Source organism: Cavia porcellus, unplaced genomic scaffold, assembly GCF_034190915.1.
Source record: "Cavia porcellus strain 051 isolate PalLab524CR breed Dunkin Hartley unplaced genomic scaffold, mCavPor4.1 scaffold_9, whole genome shotgun sequence".
NCBI lineage: Eukaryota > Metazoa > Chordata > Mammalia > Rodentia > Caviidae > Cavia > Cavia porcellus.
Window position 1 is genome coordinate 18,663,895 of NW_026947492.1, and position 23,066 is coordinate 18,686,960.

General features: G+C 42.4%; 1 protein-coding gene and 1 long non-coding RNA gene across 3 annotated transcripts in view; one reads left to right on the forward strand and one right to left on the reverse strand.

The window, feature by feature from the left end:
• LOC106028260 (uncharacterized) overlaps positions 1-20,845 on the reverse strand; it is a 41,323-nt gene extending 20,478 nt beyond the window's left edge. The window contains exons 1-6 of one of the 2 annotated variants that reach the window (XR_010049707.1): positions 20,363-20,845; positions 19,247-19,552; positions 17,856-17,952; positions 16,145-16,272; positions 10,871-10,948; positions 1-10,616 (exon numbers count right to left, since the gene is read on the reverse strand). The exon at positions 1-10,616 is cut by the window's left edge and continues 20,478 nt beyond it. This is a non-coding gene — a long non-coding RNA (uncharacterized LOC106028260). Of the gene's footprint in view, positions 10,617-10,870; positions 10,949-16,144; positions 16,273-17,855; positions 17,953-19,246 lie in introns of both variants that reach the window. The other variant, XR_010049706.1, reaches the window with a different exon arrangement.
• Panx3 (pannexin 3) lies at positions 15,282-21,220 on the forward strand. Its single transcript, XM_003472717.4, has 4 exons — positions 15,282-15,462; positions 16,797-16,939; positions 19,205-19,419; positions 20,581-21,220. The coding sequence occupies exons 1-4, from the start codon at positions 15,282-15,284 to the stop codon at positions 21,218-21,220; spliced, it is 1,179 nt and encodes a 392-aa protein (XP_003472765.1).
• Positions 21,221-23,066: the final 1,846 nt, after the last annotated feature.

Sequence of the window (23,066 nt, forward strand, 5' to 3'; positions counted from 1 at the left end):
TTGGTTTTGGTTTGGGGGGTTTGTTTATTTGTTTGTTTGTTTGTTTGTTTGTTTCAGATAGGATATCACTCTCAAGGCTGACCTTGAACTCACTCTGTAAGTCCATGCTGGCCTCAAACTTGCAGTGATCTTCCTGCCTCAACCTCCCAAGTTCTGGAATTATAGGCATGTGCTACCACTTTTGGCCTTGAAGTAGATTTCTTTATACAAGTCAAAACTTGAACTTCATCCAAGTCAAAACTGTTGTCAGCTAGCTAAATTACAAGAAATATTACAGAAAGCCAGGTATGGTGGTGCACTCCTGTATCCCAGCACTTGGGAGGCTGAGGCAGGCAGATTGTTGCAACTGGGCTACAAAGAGAGCCCAAGGCCTACTACCTGAACTGCATGGTGAGACCCTAACTCAAAAAGACCAAAAAAAAAAAAAAAAAAAAAAAAATATATATATATATATATATATAACAGAAAGTTCTCTGGGCAGAAGGAAAAAGATACCAGATGGGAACTTAAAGAGCTCTTGAAATTGTAGTAACCTTGGAGATATGATAGAGATAGATATAAACTTGGAGAACACTTGAAATTGCAAGCATGTGGATAAATGTAAAAAATTTTTTCTCCATTTTTTAATATCCTCAAAAATAAAACAAGCAAAGATGCCAGTCAGGTTGTGCCTCATCGTCAAGGTGATGTGTGTGTAAAGACTGAAGAAGATGCCCAGGGCTGTATACTACCTTGCGGATACAGCATGGAACTTTCCTCCCGAGCCGTGCATCTACTGGAGCCAGGGTTAATAAAGCAGGATACGCACTTGAGCTCACACTCCTTCTCATTCACTTTTGTGTGGGGAATTTATATTATGTGTTACATTTATGTTAAAATAATACATCTGAATGAGGGCCAAGTTTATTAGCCACAGGAATTAATTGGTACTGGGGGAAATTCGAACCTTGGATAACACATGTGTTTTTGGTCAGAGCAAAGGGCTGGAAGAATGGAGTAGTAATGGAATCATCCCAAAAGCCAAAGCCTATTCTTTCCGCCTAGGTTTATTTCTGCTTATGAGGATGCATTCACACTTAATAGTGATTACAGCTCATCTTCGAATAAGACTTGGCCATGGCATCGCCTCATTTATAGTTTTGTTAATTAGAATGTTGCCACATCCTCCAGACTCATTAATTTAACTGTAATCTCTGTCCTCCATCCACTGCACAAAAATTACAAGTGGAAAAAAGCAATTCATTATGACAAACTTCAAATAAACTCCATGGGGCAAATTTCAAACAAGCCCCCTTGAGACTCACAAGCAAACAAGACCTTAGAGATTCATTAAAAGCTGACTTTTCTCACAAAACCTTGGAGGATTCTGTCTGGATGATGCAACCCCAAAGAAACTCCAAGTTGACATCACTATAGACACTGCTGGCATGGAGGCTTCATCTGAAAACTATTAGAGCACCCTGTGTCATTTTTCAAGTCTTTTAGTTTTGTTCTTACTGGTCTAAAATTCTCATAACAAAAAATTCACCTTTTTCAGCATTTTTAGACTTATGTACTTGCACAGCTTTAGCTCACGCGCAGTGCTGTGCAATCGTTGATACTATTTATTTCCAGAACATTCCACCACCCCTGAAGAAACTACACCTATTGTCACTTTACACCCCTTTCACCAACAGCCTTTGGCAACAACTAAACATCTTCTGGTCTTTTCTGCATGTACCTCTTGTAGCTGCTTCACCTGCATAGATTTACGCTTTGCACAGCCTCTGTGCAATCTCTCACACAGCACAATGTTCTCAGGCTTTACCCAGGTGGCGACGCGGTCAGCACCTCACTCCTCTTCACAGCTGAATACTGCATTGTCATGTCCCACATTTTATACATGCCTCAGTTGGTGGCCATTCGCACTGTTTCCACTTCAGGGATATTATAAACAATGCTGCCTGAAAGCTAGGCCAGCCGAAAGAGACAGCACAGGGTCTTTTCAGATGTCTGCTGAGGAATGTCCAGCCTTGGGCATTTGTTGTCACTCGGTTTTCCAGGAGTCCAGGGGAACTTTCCAATGTCCCTGTTTCCCAAAGCACCTCCTTCTCTAGGCTTTCCTTCCAGGCTCTTTGATTACCCTATTGTTTGCCTCAGTTATCTCTTGCTTCAGGCTGAAACTATTACAGTTACCTTTAATGTACCTTGAACAAGCCCCACCTCCCTACTATCCCACACCACACAAAGCCACTCCAGCCCTGCCAGTTCCCAGCCAGCCCTGTCAGTTTCTTTCAGAGAGCCACCGGTGGCTGAAACAAGCAAGTTTCATTTTCTTCAGCATCTGTAGACTGACAACTAGATACATTACATATGCTCCCATAGCACACAGACAGAAGAATAATAATTAGCTTCTAAAAAGGAGAACTGTCATTTGCAACAATATCAAGACAAACCTGGAGAATATCACCTTAAATGCAATAAACCAGATGCAGAAAGAAAAACATGCATATGACCTCTCATATGTGGATTCTTCAGGGGGCAAGTCTAATATACCCAGAACAGTGGGGACCAGGGGCAGAGAGTACAAAGGTGCAACCACATAAGGTGAATAAATCTATAGCACTAATGTATAACACAAGGACTATAGTTAACAATAGCATATCATACACTGGATATTTTACCGAAGAGATTTTAATGTTCCTACCAGAAAAACAACCTGTAAAATGATGAATTTTTAATTGCTTATTGTAGTAACCATTTCACTATGAGCCGGTATATTAAAAATGATGTTGTTTCCAGACCTGGTGGCACACAATCATAACCCCAGCACTCTGGAGGCTCAGGCAGGAAGCACTGTGAGTTCGAGGCCTGCCTGGGCCACAGAGTCTGTTCAAGACCAGCCTGAACTACATAGCATGACCTTGTCTGGGAAAAACTATGCTGTTAGTGGGTATGAGGTTACAACCGGTTAGGAATAACAACTTCTAATCTTCTCTTGCACAACACAATAGCTATGGCTGACAACAATAAATTAAATGCTTTTCACTAATTAAGATTTCAAATGTTCCCAACACCAAAAAAATACAATCATTACACATCGTATTCATGTATTAAGATGCTGTACCACCGTACCTCATAAATATGTATAAGTGCCATGTGTCAATTAAACATATTTTTTTAAAGAAATTTTTGACGGAAGTGAGTACACGAAGGAACAGAAGTGATGCGCTGGTGGCGGTCAAGCAGATGAGGGAGACGCAAACTGTCACCCTGAGTGGGAAGACAACCACGTTAACCTTAAATTCCACTACCAAGAAACTTTGATTTTGCAGACTCGGGTGTGTTATTCTCCCTCCACGCCGCGTACATATGCCAGGAATGTGGGCTGCTGTCTTCAAGGCTGCCGCCAGCGAGCTCGAGGAGAGGCGCCCAGAATAGGTTAAGCAGCCGCAGAGCTCGCACCGAGACACGGCTTGTTTGCCTTAACTGTGTGCTCCCCTAGTTGTGCTAAGGTTTTGCTTAGTCTCCAAAGTTCTAAGAAAGTTGATTCTGAAAGCTTTTGCCAGTTTATCTGTTGCTTATGTGGGTGGGAAGACTTTATTTTTTTGTTACATGTATATATATAAAACAAATATAGAAATATAGAATATACACATGTATTTTTATTAGTAGTACATGTTTTCCATACATATGATCACATTAATCATGGGGAGTTTGTACGTGTACATCACATATGTACAAGTATTCTTACTTCTCCATTCCTCACTCCTCTCTTCAACACTTCTCTCCCAAAACAAAATTTCATTTCTAATTTTTTCCTCCCATTCTGTTTTTTAATCCCTTTTCATTCCTTCCCTTCCCTCTACTCCCTCCTTTGTTCACATTCTCATTTGAACAAGTTCTTTCTAAGTTCCAATATCTAGCCTCCATTTTGTTCCTTATTTACCCTTGGGTTTCTCACACAAGAGAAAAAAGGAGACATTTAAACTTGTGTGCCTCATTTATTTCAAGACCGTATAATTATGGTCTCGGGATGCATCCATTTACCTAAAGATGTCTCAAGTTTATCCTTCTTTATGACAGAGTAGTACTCCATTGTTTATAAATACAACATTTTCTTTATTCCTCATACCACAGTGTTGTATGCCCACGCATGTTTAGAGCAGCACAATTCCTAACAGCTAAATCTTGGAAACAGCCCATATGCCCACCAATAGATGAACGGCTGGAGGATTTGTGGAGTTCCTTATTCTGCCATTTTTGCTGACTTTGCTCCAGAAACACCTCCCTCCTCCCTTTGCTTTCCCCTGTGTCCTAGAAGAACAGCAGGTCGCACAATCCCCATAACTATTCAGACAGTAGACCACGGAATCTGATTGATCTGAGGATGAATCCTGTCTCTCCTCTTCCCTAGGTGAACGGTAGCGGTAAATATGCTGAACTGTTCCCTGAACTTCAAAACTCTTGTCTTCATGTGAGGATAATAATACTGAAAGAGTTGCAGTTATGAATAAACAGTGCCATTTCTGGCACCATAATTTAAGACAGACAGCAGTGTGGATCTCCCTGTTTTTACTATTTCAACCTAAATCTTAGAGCCTCTTTCCTCTACCTGAGAAGGAAGAGTTTGGGCAGGTATTATCAATGGATATGTATGAGAGGAAAGGCGAAATCAAATGAAACCATGTATTTGAAAATATAACACCAAAAAGAACTATAAGCAGTGTATATACATGATCTGAATTAGGGGGTAAAGGTCATGTGAATCCACAGGAAAATGTGGATGATCAGACATTAGGTAGCTAAGAAGGACAGTCCCTGGAGAGAGGAGGTACAGCTCCTTAGACGTCTCACTTTTTTTCATCTATATTTTATCATTTTTACCCACACACATATTTCTTTTGTAATTTTTAAGTGTTTATAATAACACAACAATATCTTATTACTGTGTTTTATTTTAGGTCGCAGGGTATCACTATGTTTAACTTGTCAAGTAACCGCCAATTTTTCTAGTCACTAGACCATTTTATGTTCCCACCAGCAATGCATGAGAGTTCCATCCTTACACACTCTGGGCAGGAATGTAAATGTATTTTTTTAGAGTATAAGGGCTCCAGTTCTCCACGTCCTCACCAACATACGATATTGTCCATCTTTTCTATTATGGCCCTCCTACAGGATATGAAGTTGTGACTCATTTTGGGTTTAATATGTAATTTTATGACATGTAATGAATACTGAGCAGCTTTTCATATACTTATTTGCAATTTACATATATTCCCTGGAGAAATATCTAAAATTTATCTATTTTTAGCTCTGTTGTTTATGCTTTTGGTGTCAAATTTAAGAACCTACTGCCAAATCCAAGGTCAAGAAAATTTATTCCAACATTTTCTTCTAAGAATTTTAGAGTTTTAAAAGCTGTTGCTCTAAAAGACCAAACATTAACCTGCCTTTTCATCTCAAATGTCTCAAGATTTGTCCACAATCCTCCTGGGCTTCAACATATAATTACCATAAACTGCAAGCCTTTCTGCCTTGACCAAGATTGACTCTAAAAGTGGAAAACCAATAAACAGAGCTTAGAGAGTCAAAGCTTAACAATATAAAAATAGTGAAGCAACGAGAGCACTTGAGATATTTCAGGAGGGAAGTATGACATGGAAAGAGGAAGTTAGAGACAGACAGATTGCTTGTGACCGTAACACACACACAAGTGGACCCCTAGCACTGCACAATAAGACGAAATGACACACAGAGGAGGGATCCTGATCCCCAATAGTTTTGGTTCCGCTACTTTTAATTCTGACCTAGCCTGACTCTTCTTGAGCTTTTTTGAGCACACGAGTAATAATAGATCTCATCCTCCCCCCACCCCCACCAAGTTTCTTTGTCTTATGAGGACAACTTACATTCTGAGTGTAATTTGCCCAATATTTTTTAAGCTACAAAACCCTTGTCTGATATAATCTGAATCTTCCTCAGCACAACTCTGGGCCCTCTCTTGAGTCACAGATGCTGGCTTCTCAGCAATCCTGGGGGTTCGAGCCCAACCACCAACTTGTCGAATCCAGTTTCTTATGCAACGATAACCTAGTTATTAACACAGTTATAAAAAGTGCTATATCCTACTTTTCACATTTTCTTCCACTTTCTACACCTACACCCCCACTTTTAGATAATTTTATACATATATAACTGGAATAACATGTTTTTGTGAGTTTGTACAATCCTTTGCTCTTTACTCCTTTCCCTTTCTTGGTGGCATCATGTCCATATCATATAGATGGTACCTGGGGCAGAGATTCTTCATGGTCTCCTAACTTTCACATCTCTCTGCACCAAAATTATGTTAGCTGACCACCGTCAATATGGATATACACGATCTGTCTAGTTACAGATTGCACTTCTGTGTGTGTGTGTATGTGGGAATAGGTGTGCATGCTGAGAATCAAATCCAACTCAAATCCAACTCAGGGCCTTATGCATGCTAGGTATGCACTCTTCCCTATTGAGCTATACTTATAGGCCTACACTCTTAATGTATCTTTAAAAACAACCCCATCACGTTCTCACTTCATCTGCTTGTTCTGATTGCTAATTAACCTCCCTGAAGTTGTAGGATGCCGGCTGTGTTAGGTCACAGAGCTTCATGTACAGGGGAAACCAAGGAAGACTTCTATACACTTAAAGATAACTCACATATCTATGGCAACTGAGCATTTGAAAAAATATGTGCAGGCACATTATCCTATTTATGCTTACAACGTACCTTAGGAATAATTTTTATTCTTCATTTGATACATAAAGACATGACTTGTCACTCAATTAGTATAATAATTATAACAACAATATACTGTACTTTCTATTTCTGGGATAATGTTCACCTTACATTATCACATTGTGGGGAGTATTGTAGGATTACCTGTATGAGAAAGTATTAGATTACAAAAGCAAAGTATATGCACCAAACCAAGAAATAAAACATTTAAAAGGTGAACATATGGCAGGCAGTAAAAACTCCAGGTACCGCCTTTTCTAACCATACAAACCTCTGAAATAATCCCTGGCTAGCTCGGTTCCTGGCAAATACTAGCAGTACTGAGATGTATAAAACTTGGGGAATAGTCCGTGGAGTGATGCCTATACTTGGCCTTATCGCAGGCTTCCAATCTGTAGTAGAATAGTGGCAGAAAATGACAGGGGTAGTGTTCATTCCAGCCGGAATTCTAGCTCCTCCTCTTTGCAGCATCTATCAAGTCCCATGGGGGAAACCTGGTCTTAATCACTCTTTCACTTTTAACCACCAGCTCCACAGCCCCACATATGCTGTATCAGAAATTCATTATGTGAGGATCTCTGCAGCTGCTGTGTTATTACCCCTGAAATGCTGATGAAGTTTGGTGTTGTGGCTTGGATTAAAAAGTCCCCAAAAGTTCATGGGGGTGCTATATGCATCCGTGGATTCATTCACTGATAAATATAGGAACGAAAGGTTCTTTCAGGGTGTGGGGCCCGGCAGGAGCTGGGTCACCGAGGGGGAAACCTGGAAGCGTGTGTTTTTGTCCCTAATTTCTCCCTTCTCTCCCTGCTTCCTGGATGCCATGATAATTCTGTCCTCGGACCCGCTGACTATGGACTGAACGTTCTAAAAAGCATGAACCAAAATAACCTCTTCTCTTTAAGTTGTGGGTGTTGGATAATTTTTTCCAGTGACAAGAAAGTGACTAGAACATTTGTGTTGAAGAAGAACATAACATTTTGTTGAGGATATTTGTCACAATTCTACTTCTTCCTTATATTTGTCCCAGTCAGGTGTTGCAGGATGAGCAATAATTGCTGTCATCACATTTCCTCAAGTCAGTTTCTTACCAATAGGTGTCATGTTTACAATGAGGTTAATCAACTCAATAGTAAACACCAAATCTTAGGTTAAAGCTATTCCGTCCTGGGTCATCCTGCAGCCATTACTTCTCTTGAGCAGTAGAATACGATATTGCTTTGACCATTTTTTTTCTTTTCGCAGTGATTGGGATAGAACCCAGGGCCTCACACATACTAGGCAAGTGCCCATCCCTGACCTACATCTCTAGCCATTTATTTTTGAGGCAAAAATCTCTAAGTTTCCCAAATTGGTCTTGAACTTGAAATCCTTGTGTCTCAGTTTTCCAAGTACCTAGGATTACAAATCCGTGCCACCATGGCTCACAAAGATGTTCTTCTTGGCTTAATCCCATTTTGCAGTCACTAGACTTGCTTCATCTCCCTTTTTCCATCTAGTATCCTCCCCAACAACTTCACAAAGGACAGCCCCAAAGACGTCAGCAGCAACTGTGGGATTTTTCTATGCATCTGATGCATTCATGTCTCTGCCCTGTTCTCTCTGAACTGCCCACCAGAAAGTCAGAGCCATATAGTGAGAGCACTCAGTCAGCCACAACTGAAGAGCCATGAGGCAGAAAGACCTTCCGTCATACGAAGATCTTCTGCCAAGAGCCATGCAAGGCAGACATGAGGGATGTGAATTTTCCAGCCCCAGTCAGGCCCTCAGATGAACAGCCAGTCTCTTGGACGTGACCTAGTGAGCAGCATGGAGCCAGTACAAACCAGCTAAGTGCCCACCGAACTCCTGACCTATAGAAACTGGGAAGTAATAAATGTTCACTGTCTAAAGCCGTTAAGTTTTAAAGCAGTTTGTTACACAGAAATAGTTGAAGCCCATACACTCAAATGTATTAGCAATAGAAATACAAATTAAAATAACAAAACACTGGTAGCCCTATAAGATCTAGATATTCTAATCAGTGGGATACAAAGCCCCACTGAATTCTCTTGTGAGACCATGAGGAAAATGGATGATGCTTGTGGCACACGCAGTAGAAGCAAAATGAGTATTCATCAATAGAAAAGTGAGCAGGTAAACCAAAATCTGTTGTAGCAGTAGGAGCTGTGGACATCACAATGAAACCAGAAGGGCAAAATAAATCTTTAACAGTTACAGTTATTCCTTTGGAGACAAGCCATACTTCCAGACTTTATCCAGCTGAGGGCGTAATGGCCGCACTCTTCTCTCCTCAGCCCAGGTGAATGGTTGTAAGGAAGGGAGGGAGGAGAAGGTGGCCAGGAAGAGAAAGGGGAACTGGGGCTGTCTATCATCTTACCATACTCCTTTGCCCCTCTGTTTCTTATTAAAAAAAAAAAAAAAAAAAAAGCCTTTGCACACCTAGATAGCATAAGATGGCAGTTTCTGTCAATATGAGCTCATCTCCTCGAGCTAGGTTTAAGTAAAGCCTTTCCTTTGCACCAAACATAATCTCCCATGGTCAGTCTGGGAGTAATGAGCAAATGGGCCTGAGCAACACGGATTGACTTTAGAGGGACAAGGCTAAGAGATTTTTTAAGTATGAAAAGGGATGAGATATAAAATAGAACATCACTTAGGTATGTTAAAATCATAATGGAGGCTTCTGAGTAAAGTGTAATACACTGTCACAGACGAATGCTCCCATGGCAACAAACAGAAAAGGCTATATTAATTATAAACACTGTCCTCTGACTATCAGAAAGCTACTGAACAAATAAGGATATGATAAAATGAAGTCTGGGGAAAAAAGAATCATTATGATAAAAGGTAACAATCTCCAGTTGTTGCCCTAGAAAACTCTTCTGCTCTGGGCACCAACTTGCCATTGGCCTTGATCCAAGCAGCCAGCTTCCACTGGGGGAAACTGAGCTCACGAAGTTTCCCATGGCTGATACCTGGGTGGAGTGACAGCTGGGAACTCAAGGCACTTCAGACATACAGCTATTTTGTTTTGTTCTGAAGTTAAGTGGACTGAGAACTAGCACAAATCTTCTAACACACAAAGTGAAATTTCCTCTACCCTGTGGTGCTTAGGGACTAAAGACATTCCAGAAGTAGGACCCAGTATTAACCTCACAGAGCCTGCCTCCCCTTCAAAACATCTGCCATATTTTGAAGCTACCTGCAGTAAGACACTAAATAATTAAACAAACATCCTCTGAGGAGAAAAACAGAACCTCTCACAGTCTTTCACAGGTTACAAAACAGAGACCTAATGGGCTTTTAACCAAAACCTGGAAAGATCAGACTTCAGAATGAGAAAAGCTAAATGTAGACCAAATCTTAATAAAACTCCAAGATAACCCTCACCAGGCTTAACTCTGACTGGACATTACAATGCAACCAATGCCTCATCCTAAAGGTCTAGAAACAGAAACAAGAACCACTTTTGTTAAAAGATAGCTTTACTTACAGCATCTGGTTCTCATGGGGTTTTTATACACTATTCAACATATAGTGAAAAATCACTAAAAATGCAAAGTGAAAGGGTTTATGACAGTTTTTAGTACTAGAACAAAAATTTAGAATAATCGACTCATAAAAAGGGGGGGGGGGCAGCTGGGGGTTTACCTCAGCAGCATAAGCGCCTGCCTTGAAAGCAGGCAGTCATGAGTTCGATCCCTGGTACCAATAAAAAGGAAAAAGACCAAAAAAAGCTTCATATTGGAGGTCTCAATTCATGCTCGGTTGGCGACATTGCTTTCGACCTGGGGTGAGGCAGAGCATCAAGGGACAAACTTGTGACAGAGAAAAACTTATCTCATTGAACCTGAAAGCAAAAATGGGGTAGAGATATGGATTCAATTCCCATTATCCCTTTCAAAGGAATACCTCCAGTCACCCAAGATCTCCTATACGGCCCCATCTTCCCCCTCCCCCATGGTACTCACTGGGGATTGGTCCCAGGGAATCCCTAGCTATATCACTAGCCCTTTATAATTCTCATTTTGAGATAAGGGCTGTCTTGGTTACTTTTTACTAGTCTGACGCCCAAAGTTAGGGAAGGAAAGGTTTATTTCTTACAGTTCTCGGAGGTTTCAGTCCATACTCAGCTGGCTCCGAGCGGCAGGGTGTTATGGCTGGGCTGTTGTTCATGGCCGGCTGCAAAACAGTAAGACAAGAACTAGCAACAGGGAGAGAGAGAGACGCCATCTTGCTGCCAATACACTTTATGCTGGCTCCACCCGTAGGCGGGTTGTAGCACTCACACCACCAATCCAAGCGCTAGACAACGAACCAATCACAAACGTTAGATTTGGTCAAGTCCATAATTCATGAAGCTTGGGGGCCATTGACATGTATCATGACAAGGTCTCACTACAATACCAACAACAGGCTTAAATCTGCTGTCCTCCTGCTTCAACCTCCAGATAGCTAGGATTACGGCTAGGCCCCTTCTCTTAAAGTTTCTCTTAATAGCTGGAGGCCAGGGACCAAGACTTTTAACACAGTGGGCTTTGGGAGATAGGCCAGATATGAATTATAGCAATGAGCAACAATGAAGGCAAAAAGCAGACAGCAAAAATGATGCATAAATTTCTCCGATTATGGAGTTAGTGATAGGAATTTTAAAAGAACTTTGAGTAATGTTATTAAGAAAGTAAAAGATGTGTGAATTAGATCAAAGCATGAAGATTTTCACCAACAAGACCAGCATGTCCAAAAAAGTATTGAATGTAATTTTCTGGAATGATGACAATGTTCTAACCTTTAAGGTGTATGAATTACATGGGTATATGTATTTGTCAGACTCCATGTGTACACATAAAACTTTGTGCAGTTGACTTTATGTGAATTTTACCTTGTAGAGAAAAAAAATTCAATACATCTTGAAATACAGTATAATTAATGATGTACATTCTAAACTTCTTAGGGAAAAGAATATTAGTGTCTGTGATTTACTTTGAAATGCACTTTTTAAAAAGATTGGTGGGTGGAGGAAGGGATAGATAGATTCATCAATTAAAAAGCAAGTTCTGTAAAATGCTAATGACGGAATTAAAGACCATAGGTATTCTCTGTAGGTAAAATTCAACTGTGCCATATATTTTAGATTACATAATAAAATATTACTATATAAAGATATTATGAGTAACATGTTAATAAATTTGACATTTGGATTTAATAATGGAGAATGTCCTCAAATAATTCATGCAATATAGCAAATTAAAATAGTACATTACATTACTTGACATTCCTTCAAAATTATTATACAACCTAATTTACCTCCTTTGGATGCAGGTTAAACTTACTGACTGTCTTCTAGTGAATTATAAAAATCAGAAATAGCAGTTCCAACTTCAAAGCTTAGATCATAAAAGGCACTGTGGTTTCCCTTAGATCATTTGTTCTGGGAAAACCACATGTCGCGTTGTCCTGTAAGAGACTAATTAGAGAAGAAGGTGGTCAACCCCAAGCACTCAGTTAGAAATGAGGCTCCCGGGGCTGGGGATTTAGCTCAGCGGCATAAGCACCTGCCTTGCAAGCAGGCAGTCGTGAGTTCAATCCCCGGTACCGATAAAAATGAAAAAGACAAAAAAAAAAAAAAAGCAATTAAGATTTAGGGGCTGGGGATTTAGCTCAGCGGCATAAGCACCTGCCTTGCAAGCAGGCAGTCGTGAGTTCGATCCCTGGTACCGATAAGAAAAAAAAAAAAAAAAAAAGAAATGAGGCTCCCAGCCAATATCCACCAAGTGAGTCTGCAGGTAGATACCATAGTCCATCCATACTTGTGGATGTCTGCAGCCTTAATGGGCCCTGAGCCAGAGCAACTCAGCTAAATTGTTCCTAAATTTCCAAACTATAGACTCTCTGGAATGAGTACTGGTTTTGCTATTGTGTTAAGCCCTAACTTTCTATACAATTTTTTATGTAATCGATTTTGAACACATATAACAGAAAGAATAAATCTCAAAAATATTTTAACAGAGCTGGGAATTTAGCTCAGCAGTTCAAGCGCTTGCTTGGTAAGTGTGAGGTCATGAGTTCAATCCCTGGTACCAAAGGAAAAAAAAATTTTTTTTAACAGAGAATCCAGATACCAAAAGTACATATAATTCCATGTGTATAAAGTACAAAAATCAGGCAGCAAAATTAATCATCCTCATAAATAGAGTAAAAGAAGCCACAAAAGACTATATATAGATGATTCCACTTATACAATGTATTAAAAATGCAAAACTAATTTATGCTATTTAAAGTTAGGATAATGATCACCTTTTGGGAAGTAAAAATTATTAGAAAGAAGCACAGAGGTGGTTTCTGGGCTCTGCTTCCTGATGAGGTAAAAAATCTATAGACCTGTATACATATGTGCATTTTAATGTGTATTAGGTTCCAAAAATACATAAATATTTTTGAGAAGCAAAAGAATATATATGCATTCAAGCCCAAAATAAGCATTTGGGGGAAACACACATAATTAAAAGATAGCAAAATGAGAGTGTGGAGAGGGAAATGGAAAACAGAAATAAATAATCTGTTCTGATGTTCCCATGCCTGGGTTAGTCCAGATAGTACACACGAGGCAGATGTGAGTCAGAGGTGTCTTGTCTTGTAGAATGAGAAGCAGATCCAGGCCAAGTGTGTGGGCCCATTTAAAAAAATTCCAACACAGAGACCCACATACCATGTCTCTAAATATGAAATGTTATAAACCCAGCTAATGGACAGTTTAAAAAAATATGTTCTATCTGCCTATACGCACACGCACACACACACATACATACACCATAATGATCAGGAATGCTACATTCAAATTTAGACTCTTTCTATTTTACCACGTCCTCAGTCCAACAGCCTTTTCTTCTAAACCCAGCTAAGTTGTAATCAGCAAACACAATCTCACAATTTCACAAGTGGACACCCCAGGACTTCTAAATTCCATCCAAACCCCCACATCCAAGCACCCTAAAGCCTGAATGTGCACCCAGTACCACAATCTTGAGAATGCACTTGAGGAAAAAGGCCACACAGGTCCCAGAAGCAGCAAGCTGAAACCATTAGGGCAGGAATTCCACAGTCTACTGTGCTACAAGAGTGAACTCGTGCTGCATAGGACCTGTGTAGGTATAAAACAGGCAACTCCTTAGACCAATGGACTCTTTGACTTAGGGGAAGGATACAGCCAAAAAGAACTAGCATGTAGGCCTGTCAAGGGCATCTAAAAACAAATGTGAAGACACCAGTGACAAGAATACCCTATTCTCTCATCCAACACCCCAATTTGAAGAGCAGATATTTGCATCACACTTTCCATCACTGTGACAAAACACCAGATGTGATCAACTTAATGAGAGAAAATACTTATTTTGGCCCGTGGTTTCACTGCCTGATCACTTGGCCCTATTGCTTCGGGCCTGTGGCAGCACAGTTCATCATGGTGCCAACACAACGGCAGAAGAAGCTGCCCATTCATGGCCATCAGGACACCAAAGAGAAAGACAATGGAGCATGAAGCAGGAAGGTCACAACTTTGAGCCCGGCTTAGGCAACTCAGCAAGGCCCTGACTAAAAATAAAAAAGGGCTTGGGTTGCAGATTAGAGCAAAAGTCCTGGGTTCAAAACGCAGTGCTCCCAAGTGAACTAACTTCCTTCCACTAGATTCTGCCATCTCCCAATTGCACCCTAGATGGGGGACCAAGCCTGCCACATAGGGCCTTTTAGGGGACACTTATCTAAACGACAGCACTTGCTCTGCTCACTTTCCAGCTCACAGAGCACTTTCACATACAGCACTCTTGATCCCCACAATCCTTAGCATCCTAACATACCACCGCTCGAGAGATGAGAAAAATGAGACAAAGCAACTCTACTGAAATCATACAATTACAGAGTGAGCACAGCCCCCAGATTTCTAGGGAACCGATGGGGCTAAAAAAGAAAATGGAAATTATAAATATGCTGAAATGTTTGAGAAGAAAACCAGGATCAGGACAGAAAATTTAACATCAAGTACAGAACAGTTTCTGGGAAAGAGACTGAACAAAAACTCCTCTGTAGAGTAAGCAACCTGGGCTGAGTCCGTTCCCACCCCAAACCACAAAATGAAGGGCTTCAACACATTTAAGCAATCCCCACCCAAATTCCACATCAATTACATGGGGAGCCTGACCCCACAGCCCTCCTCCTCTGCACCACCCTGCTGAAAATACTTTATTAATGAGAGGGCAGCATAAAGCCATGGATTTCATCGATCCAAAGCGAGCAGCCTGGCACCAGCCACACATGAAGCCCGACCCTCCTCAGCCAGGACCCACTAATTACCGGGGTGCCTGGCTCAGGTTCCCGGCAGGTATTTAGAGACCCACTGCCTACCCCTAGCACAGATGTCCGTGAGGCTGTGGCTACAGCACCGTCTGCCTGAAGCGCTCGTCTCACCCTACCATCCCAGGACACCTCTTGCCACCTCTGTGGCCCGAAGTTCGGCAGCATCATGTCGCTGGCACACACCGCTGCAGAGTACATGCTCTCTGATGCCCTGCTGCCCGACCGCAGAGGCTCCCACCTCAAAGGTCTGCGCCTGGAGCTGCCCCTGGACAGGATGGTCAAGTTCGTCGCTGTAGGCTTTCCCTTGTTGCTGATGTCCCTGGCGTTCGCCCAGGAGTTCTCCTCCGGTAAGTTGCTTTTAAGACCTCACTTTATTGCACTGCTTACACGAACTCAGAAGTGAGACAGTTCCCATATAGCAAGGTTTCACAATACTGGGCCAGATCAAGGAGCAGCCCATGGTAGGAGTCTAGGCATCAGCAAAGCAGAGATGCCCAGATGGTTTTAAATTACCTCCAAAATCGTGCAATAAAAATAAAGAGCTGCAAAGGCAGTTTCATGTATTTTGTGTCATTTCAATAATGAGTCTTTCACTCTGGTTTTCCTATAGGTTTTCCTAAGGTGAGGCCCTAGCATCTTTTCTGGGCCTGAGATATCCTTGTCTTAGCCACATTGTTAATAAGTCTCTTGTTTTCTCTGAGCCTTCTTTCCACCTCCACCTCCAAGGCTGCTAATTTGAGAACATATGTGAAGTACCTAACACTGCGTTATTCATGAAAGCTGGATAAATCTACTGCTTTCTCTCCACAAACTCCTGCCGCACACATTAACATACACAAATACACAGTGTCAGGTGCTGGATAACTTAGCAAATCCACTACCTCTATTAAAGAGAATATGAACTTCCTAAGAAATGGGACCTCTGGTTTGCTTTTTTCCCCCCTTAGTTTCTGTTTTTTCACTAGTAATGTTCATAATACATCATGATTACACTCCTTGTGGTATGAGAAGGTAATCTGCCTCTCTCACCTGCTCCCTCCATCTTTTGGTCTTCTTCCTTGTTAGCACGGTGCATTTCCCAGTGAGATATGCCAGCTTGCTGCTGCCTCTACATTCATCCGCAAGAGACAGAAAGGTATTGGTTCCCCACTGTGCCTCTTTTCGGAGAATGATGGAAAAACAAAAATGTCAGAGACCTTCCTCCAATCCTGCTTTCCTTCAGCACCACTCACATGCCGGTTTGCATGAGTTGGGCTCCGAAGTCCAGGCAATTACTTCTGTACATTTTAGAATCCACAAGATACCAGTTGTTCAGCAAGGAGACATCACCATCAAGCCACAAGCCCTGTGGTGCCAAACAGCAGGAGTGTAGGGGCCACCACTGGCTGCCTGCCTGGGGCCGCCCTGAGAAACAAGCACTGCCATACCTAACATGCTGTCAGAGCACTGGAAGGCAAGGGGCAAATGGCAGTGCTGGCTCTAGTCATTCCCTGTCTTCCTGTGACAGAGCAGTGCCAAACCCAGAAAACTGGGTTTGGAAAGAAGGCATGGGAAGATGCCGTCTTATGTGCTTACCAGACACAAAAGTTGACCAACAACTGTGGAGGTAGCCCCTTACAAACTCTTAGATGATGACCCCACTCCACCTCAGGGCCATCTCAAAGCTCTAACCCTGTTCCAGGGTCTCCAATGAGCTGCTTCGCTCCCAGTAACTTCAGCGTGCAGCAGGCTGCTTACGTGGACAGTTCCTGTTGGGACTCACTGGTTCACCATGAACAGGACGAGGCCGGCAAGTACAAGACAAAATCCCTCTGGCCCCACAAGGTAAAGCAGACCCAACTCTCCGTCAGGCCAGCTGAGCGGAAGGGCTCAGCCTGGACTCACACTGCTCTTTCCCTACCCTTGCTCCGCTTACTTGCATGTTTCAAACATTCTTCAAATGCGCACTGACCCTTGGCTGACTGTTTCTATCTCATCAGAAGCTCTGTGCCTGTGGGAGAAGCTTGACAACAGACAGCCTTAGTTAAAGGTGGCTTCTTTGATCTACTTCATTAGGAAAAAACCTCGAAGAGACAAACAGTAATACAATAGTCTTTTCTCTGGGGTGGTCAGTTTTGTCTAAGAGCAAACCACTCAGTCCTTCATCTGTGGGGCAGGCCAGGGTGCAGCTGGTATTAAGCCTGGCTGCCCCGCTCTGGGAACTTGGCCACAGGGTGTGCCAGTGTTCACCCAGCTGCTCATCACGGTTCCTCTGCCCTCAGAGGACTCAGATGCAGAGTTTAATCTGCTTTTGTCTCCGCAGAGCAAACCTCAAGCCTCTGGATAGGGGAAGGAAGGAGTGGTTGCCAGAGTATATCACCTTACAGAAAACAGCTGCCAAGCTGTTCTTCACACAGACTTTTCAACTTCCCTATTTTCAGCTCTAACTACCCTTTCATTTGGTAAGGTTTTCACCCAAACTAGAGGCTTTCTGGCCCTGAGTCCCAAATAGCTTGCTTGCCCCTGTCCCAGCTCCCCATCTGGTCTGTGCAGTGATGTCCTCTATCACACAGCTCCTTTCCAGCTTTACCGTTTTGTTGCTCTCGTTACCTCCCCTGATTTCACTGTCTTTGGAAGAGTACGTCTTTTTATCCTCGACTGTCATCTTGGTGGGGGTCATGAGGGAATAGGGATAGAATTATTTTCAGTTCAGTGTTAGTGAGAAGTCACTCACAGTGTTTTCTGGGTACAAATCACTTACTAGGCCTCAAAATGTTACAGTTCTAGGATTCCAATAAAACCAGGGAGTTAATGGAGAAAGCCCAGGAAGTCTCCGTCACTGGCAGTTCAAGCAAGCCCTGGATAGACAAAAATTCAAGATATTAACAAGCGGATTGACATGTTAGTAGAGTCAAAATACCTGATCATCAAAACCTCTAAGCAGCTTTCTAAACCCAAACTCTACTTCAAACCTAAAAAAACCCTCTGTAGGATGGAAGGCTGATTTTTCAAGGAGTGCCATTTCTTGAATAGAAGTGAAAAGGTTCTATTTTCTCTTGAAGCACTTTGTTTAGGAAAAGCACACACACACACACACACACACACACACACACACACACACATATCAGGAGGTAGATGTGCACACAGGAAGAAAACTCAGGGTACTGCACCTGCCAGCCAAAGGGAAGGGTCTAGAAGATCTGTCTCTCACAACCCTTAGAAGAACCAACACTTAACTGTAGGATGATATATTCCACGTGCCTGTGTGTCTCTGTGTGTCTGTGTGTTTCAAGACAACAGTTATACTGGATTAGGAGCCCACTCCATTCTTAATATTACATCGTTTCAAAGTAACTAATTATATCTACAAATCATTTCCAAATATGGTTTCATTCTGAGATACTAAGGATTAAAGCACCCACATATTTGGAATAGGATAGAAACTACAAACACAATTCAAGTCATCTCAATTCCTTATCTAGAGATGCTAACAACATAGCTGAAGAGACAAGGTTTATGCACTCCTAACTAAAAGTCAATTTATGTATCTATATACATGAGGGAACTTTCTAAGAATTTCAAAATAGGGTCATTGTTCAACATCAGCAAGAATCCAAGGATGAATGGGGCGGGGGGAGACAGTGTACATCTGAGAAGCCAAGGAAAGCTAAACGGAAAAAATGGGATTTCTCTGTCCTCTGGTATGCATGGCCACTGTTGGCCAGGACCTCAGGCTGGCTACCCAGCCTGACACACAGGCATGGGAGATCTCTCAACTGCTGTGTCTCTTCCCCACTCTCCTACATCCCACTGTCTGTCTCTCTGTCTCTCTCTCTCTCATCTTTGCCCTTTCTCCTCTCTTTGGTTCTCTATTCAGCCCATAGATCAAAAAAGACTATATAGATCACAGATCTGTGAAGGAAAAAAGACCTACAATTCCTTCTCTACCAGGTCTTATCATACTCTTCCCCATCAAGAGAGTCTGGGCCCATTCCGAATGCCATCTTTCCCCCTGAGGCAGGAACAGGGGAGAAGTGAGCCCCTCACTCAGTGCTGTCCCTCAAGGCTCAGCACCCCAGACTCCCTCCTCAGCCAGCTCTCACCCTGCAGGCGCTACCCTACTCCCTAATGGGCCTGGCTGTTGCCATGTACCTGCCAGTGCTGCTGTGGCAGTGTGCGGCCGTGCCGGCCCTCAGCTCGGACCTGCTGTTCATCATCAGCGAGCTGGACAAATCCTACAATCGCTCCATCCGCCTGGTGCAGCACATGCTGAAGATCCGGCAGAAGAGCTCCGACCCCCATGTCTTCTGGGATGAGCTGGACAAGTGAGCTGCTTCTCCACCTTTTCTAAGGCGTTTGTTTGAGCATTGAGATGGTGTCCATGCAGAGCAATCTTTAGATCATCCTTGCTCATCCTAAAGTGTTTGCATGTAACGTCGTGAATTTTCTGTAGTTCCTCTAAAAGGGAAAGGGCTCTACCTGTAGTTTACATATAATCACACTGAGCCACAAAAGGATTTATCTCTCTAAAGTACCACCTGTGTACCCTATTCTCCTGCTCAGAAGCCTTGAGCACCCCCCACCCCAGGCCTATCAAAAACATATGAATTCTCCCAAATTTTTGCCCAAGGCCTCAACATAGTCACCAACTACATTTTTCAAACTATTTTTTGTATTTGTTTTTGTTTTTGCATCTTGAAAGAGGGTCTGCACTTTGTAGTGCAGGCTGGCCTTAAACTATGTAACTCAGGCTGATCTCAAACACATGGCAATCCTCCTGCCTCAGCCTTACGAGTGCTGGGATCACAGGCATGCACGACCTCTCTCCCTAGTTCCTTCAAAATTCTAACTATAGGTTGAGTGTCCCTAACTGAATCACCCAAAATCCAAAATTTTTTTGCATCCTTGGTGAATTCTATGTAAATATGCCAAAATCCAAAACAAAAAACAAAACTTCAAAATCTGAAACACTTCTGGCCCAAAGCATTTGGGAAAGGGAATATTCAACGTACACCAGGTGACAGAAAGCTGCTATTCCACCGCCTCCTCTTTCCCTGAAATCATTTATCTTTCTAGTCATTCATTCATTTGACACCTGGATGCTTCAGATACATTAGTGTATGTGTCTGGAGACAGGTTGGAGCAACAAAGCTGTAGCCACACACAGGATGCTAACATTGTCTAAAGGTAACACAGACAAGACTCCTTCAGCTTAGACCCTCAGTCTGCCTTGTTGGCCTAAGTATTCTGTGACCATTCACAACTCACTGATCATCTCCGAGTTTATCAGACTGCACTCATTACGAGGAGAGTCAAGGTATCCTTGCACAGCTGTTTCGGAGGGAAAATCACGTGAAGCGATGGCAGATTTCCATATGCACCAAGAACACCCTGTTGAATATTCATATGTTACTTTCCCACATGACACACAGGGTGACATCCTAAACTGCTCTTCCTAACTGTGCCTCCTTTCTCCCCCTGCCCAGGGCCCGGAAAGAACGATACTTTGAATTTCCCTTGCTAGAGCGGTACCTGGCATGTAAGCAGCGCTCACATTCACTAGTGGCCGCCTACCTCCTAAAGAACTCCCTCCTGCTCCTCTTCACGGCGGCCATTTACCTGTACCTTGGTCATTTCCACCTGAGTATCTTCTTTCAAGAAGAATTCAGCTGTTCCATCAAGACAGGGATGCTGCATGATGCGACCCACGTCCCCGACCTGATCACATGCAGGCTGACCTCCTTGTCTGTTTTCCAGATTATCAGCCTCTCTAGTGCAGCAATATATACCCTCTTGGTTCCAGTGATAATATACAACCTCACACGACTATGTCGGTGGGACAAACGACTCCTATCCATCTATGAGATGCTCCCAGCTTTTGATCTCCTCAGCAGAAAAATGCTCGGATGCCCCATCAATGACCTCAACGTGATCCTTCTTTTCCTCCGAGCCAACATCTCTGAGCTCATCTCTTTTAGCTGGCTGAGTGTCTTGTGTGTGCTGAAGGACACAACCACGGAGAAGCATAACATTGACACAGTGGTTGACTTCATGACTTTACTGGCTGGCTTAGAACCCTCAAAACCTAAACATCTCACCAAACGGGTATGTGATGAACACCCATAGTTAAGCAAAAACTATGGAGTAAGAAAATTTTGTGTAAAGTCGCTCACCATCTTCACAAGCCACGCATAGTAATACACAAAGAATACCCACCTCAGAATTGCTAAACTTGGATTTAGATGAGTTATATATCCCATATTTGTAAGAAGCTATAACTAAGATATGGAAATAAATATGAAACCTGCAACACAAGTCAAAGAACTAAACTATTAGGTCTCGAACATTCTATGAGGATAGTAAAAATAAACAGAAGTAAAACCTAGAAATTCTGTAAGAGAGTTCTAAAGGCTATTTATGGAGGTAGGTTCTCACTATATTCAACCCATGGCCCTTCTAGGGTGTATACTTGGCTTACCTCAAAGAGCAAGTGAGCAACATGGTAAGAATTAACAGATGTCAAAACCCTGGGAACTCTTTGATGTGGACTGAAATCCTAAGAATTTGTCCAATTTTACTTTGTGGAAGTCATCAGTCTTGCCATGCTCTGGGTTATCTGCCAAATGAACCAGGAGATACTGATGGCATCTACTTGTAATCTGCTCTTGGGGTTTAAAAACAGAGGCAAGTGACCTGCATTGTTATCGGTGAAGCCTTGAGATATCCAGGTATACTTCTCATCATCGAAACCTAAGATTCACTTCACTGAAAGTTGGGATTATGGGCCATGGGCTCCTTCATAACTTTTAATGAGCCCAAGAATGTTTGAATACCTCAGGGAATGCTAAACCTTTATTCATAGCTAATCACTGAGTAGCAATCACTTAGAACTAAAACAGAAAGTAATACACAAAAAAAGTACTCCGTAAGTGCCAGTGAGCCCCATCCTTCAGCCTTCAGTCTCTCCCCTCACTTAAAACCTCATTCTTTTGTGTGTGTGTGTGTGTGTGTGTGTGTGTGTGTATCTTTTTGAGACAGCGTCTCACTATGCAGTTCAGGCTGGCCTTGAGCTCACATTGTAGCCCAGGCTGGTCTCGAACTCGCAAGGATCCTCCTGCCTCAGCCTCCCGAGTGCTGGGTTACAGGGCATGAGCCCACCATGCCCAGCTATCACCTCTTCTTGCAGCTAACTCCCAACCCTGTGCCTGGAGCACTGATGTGATTCCAAAAGACCACAGTCAGCCCACAACACCATGCTGCTTTACATGTAATATTTCTCTTTAAAACTGCCAGAATTATGCAATTCTAGGGAGTATCCTTTGCATAGGCCATTTAAATCCCTCTAGATATAAATTAGTTGAAAAGCCATGTTGTTTCTGTCAAATTCAGATATTTGCCTAAAACAAGCAATAAGCTGATATGTCTATGTTCATTAATTACTTCTATTGTCAATAAGAGTCCAAGTCATCATCTGGGACACAAACCCTTTCATGACCCATGCCCTGCTCAAAACTTGTCTCACCTCTTGCTTCCCTCCACGCACAGCTTTCACTTTCATTGCCTTGCAGTTCTCATGCCTAGGCTGTCTCCTCTACCCAGAATGCTCTCCTCTGGCTCAATCACTACTTCTTCTGGCAAGCATATTGAGGTCTATTTCCTTCATTTCCTCCCTCCCCCCCTAACTGGGTTCTCCCATAGCAAGTAAAACCTACCTCTGAAATAAACATACACTGTATTAATATTTCCAGTTTACTTGTCTGTTGTTCCCTCTTGAATGGTTTCCTAAAGATTGTGCGACCATAAGCACCAAGTGAATATTCTTCTATACAAATTAGCAAAAGAATGAATCAGTCAGTAGCATCACAGTCTTTGGAGCACTAGTCCCAGCCTCCTAACAGTCCGACATGGAAAATGCTTCATACACAAACACTCACAGCAACTGATCAAAATTCAAGCAACATGGTAATAATTA

What these genes read in the sequence shown, in the direction of transcription:
- Panx3 (XM_003472717.4), top strand. Translation starts at nt 15,282, where the DNA reads ATGTCGCTGGCACACACCGCTGCAGAGTACATGCTCTCTGATGCCCTG. An exon ending in CGCCCAGGAGTTCTCCTCCG is followed by an intron (nt 15,463 to 16,796) that starts GTAAGTTGCTTT and finishes ACCCTGTTCCAG; the next exon opens with GGTCTCCAATGAGCTGCTTC. An exon ending in AATCCCTCTGGCCCCACAAG is followed by an intron (nt 16,940 to 19,204) that starts GTAAAGCAGACC and finishes CTCACCCTGCAG; the next exon opens with GCGCTACCCTACTCCCTAAT.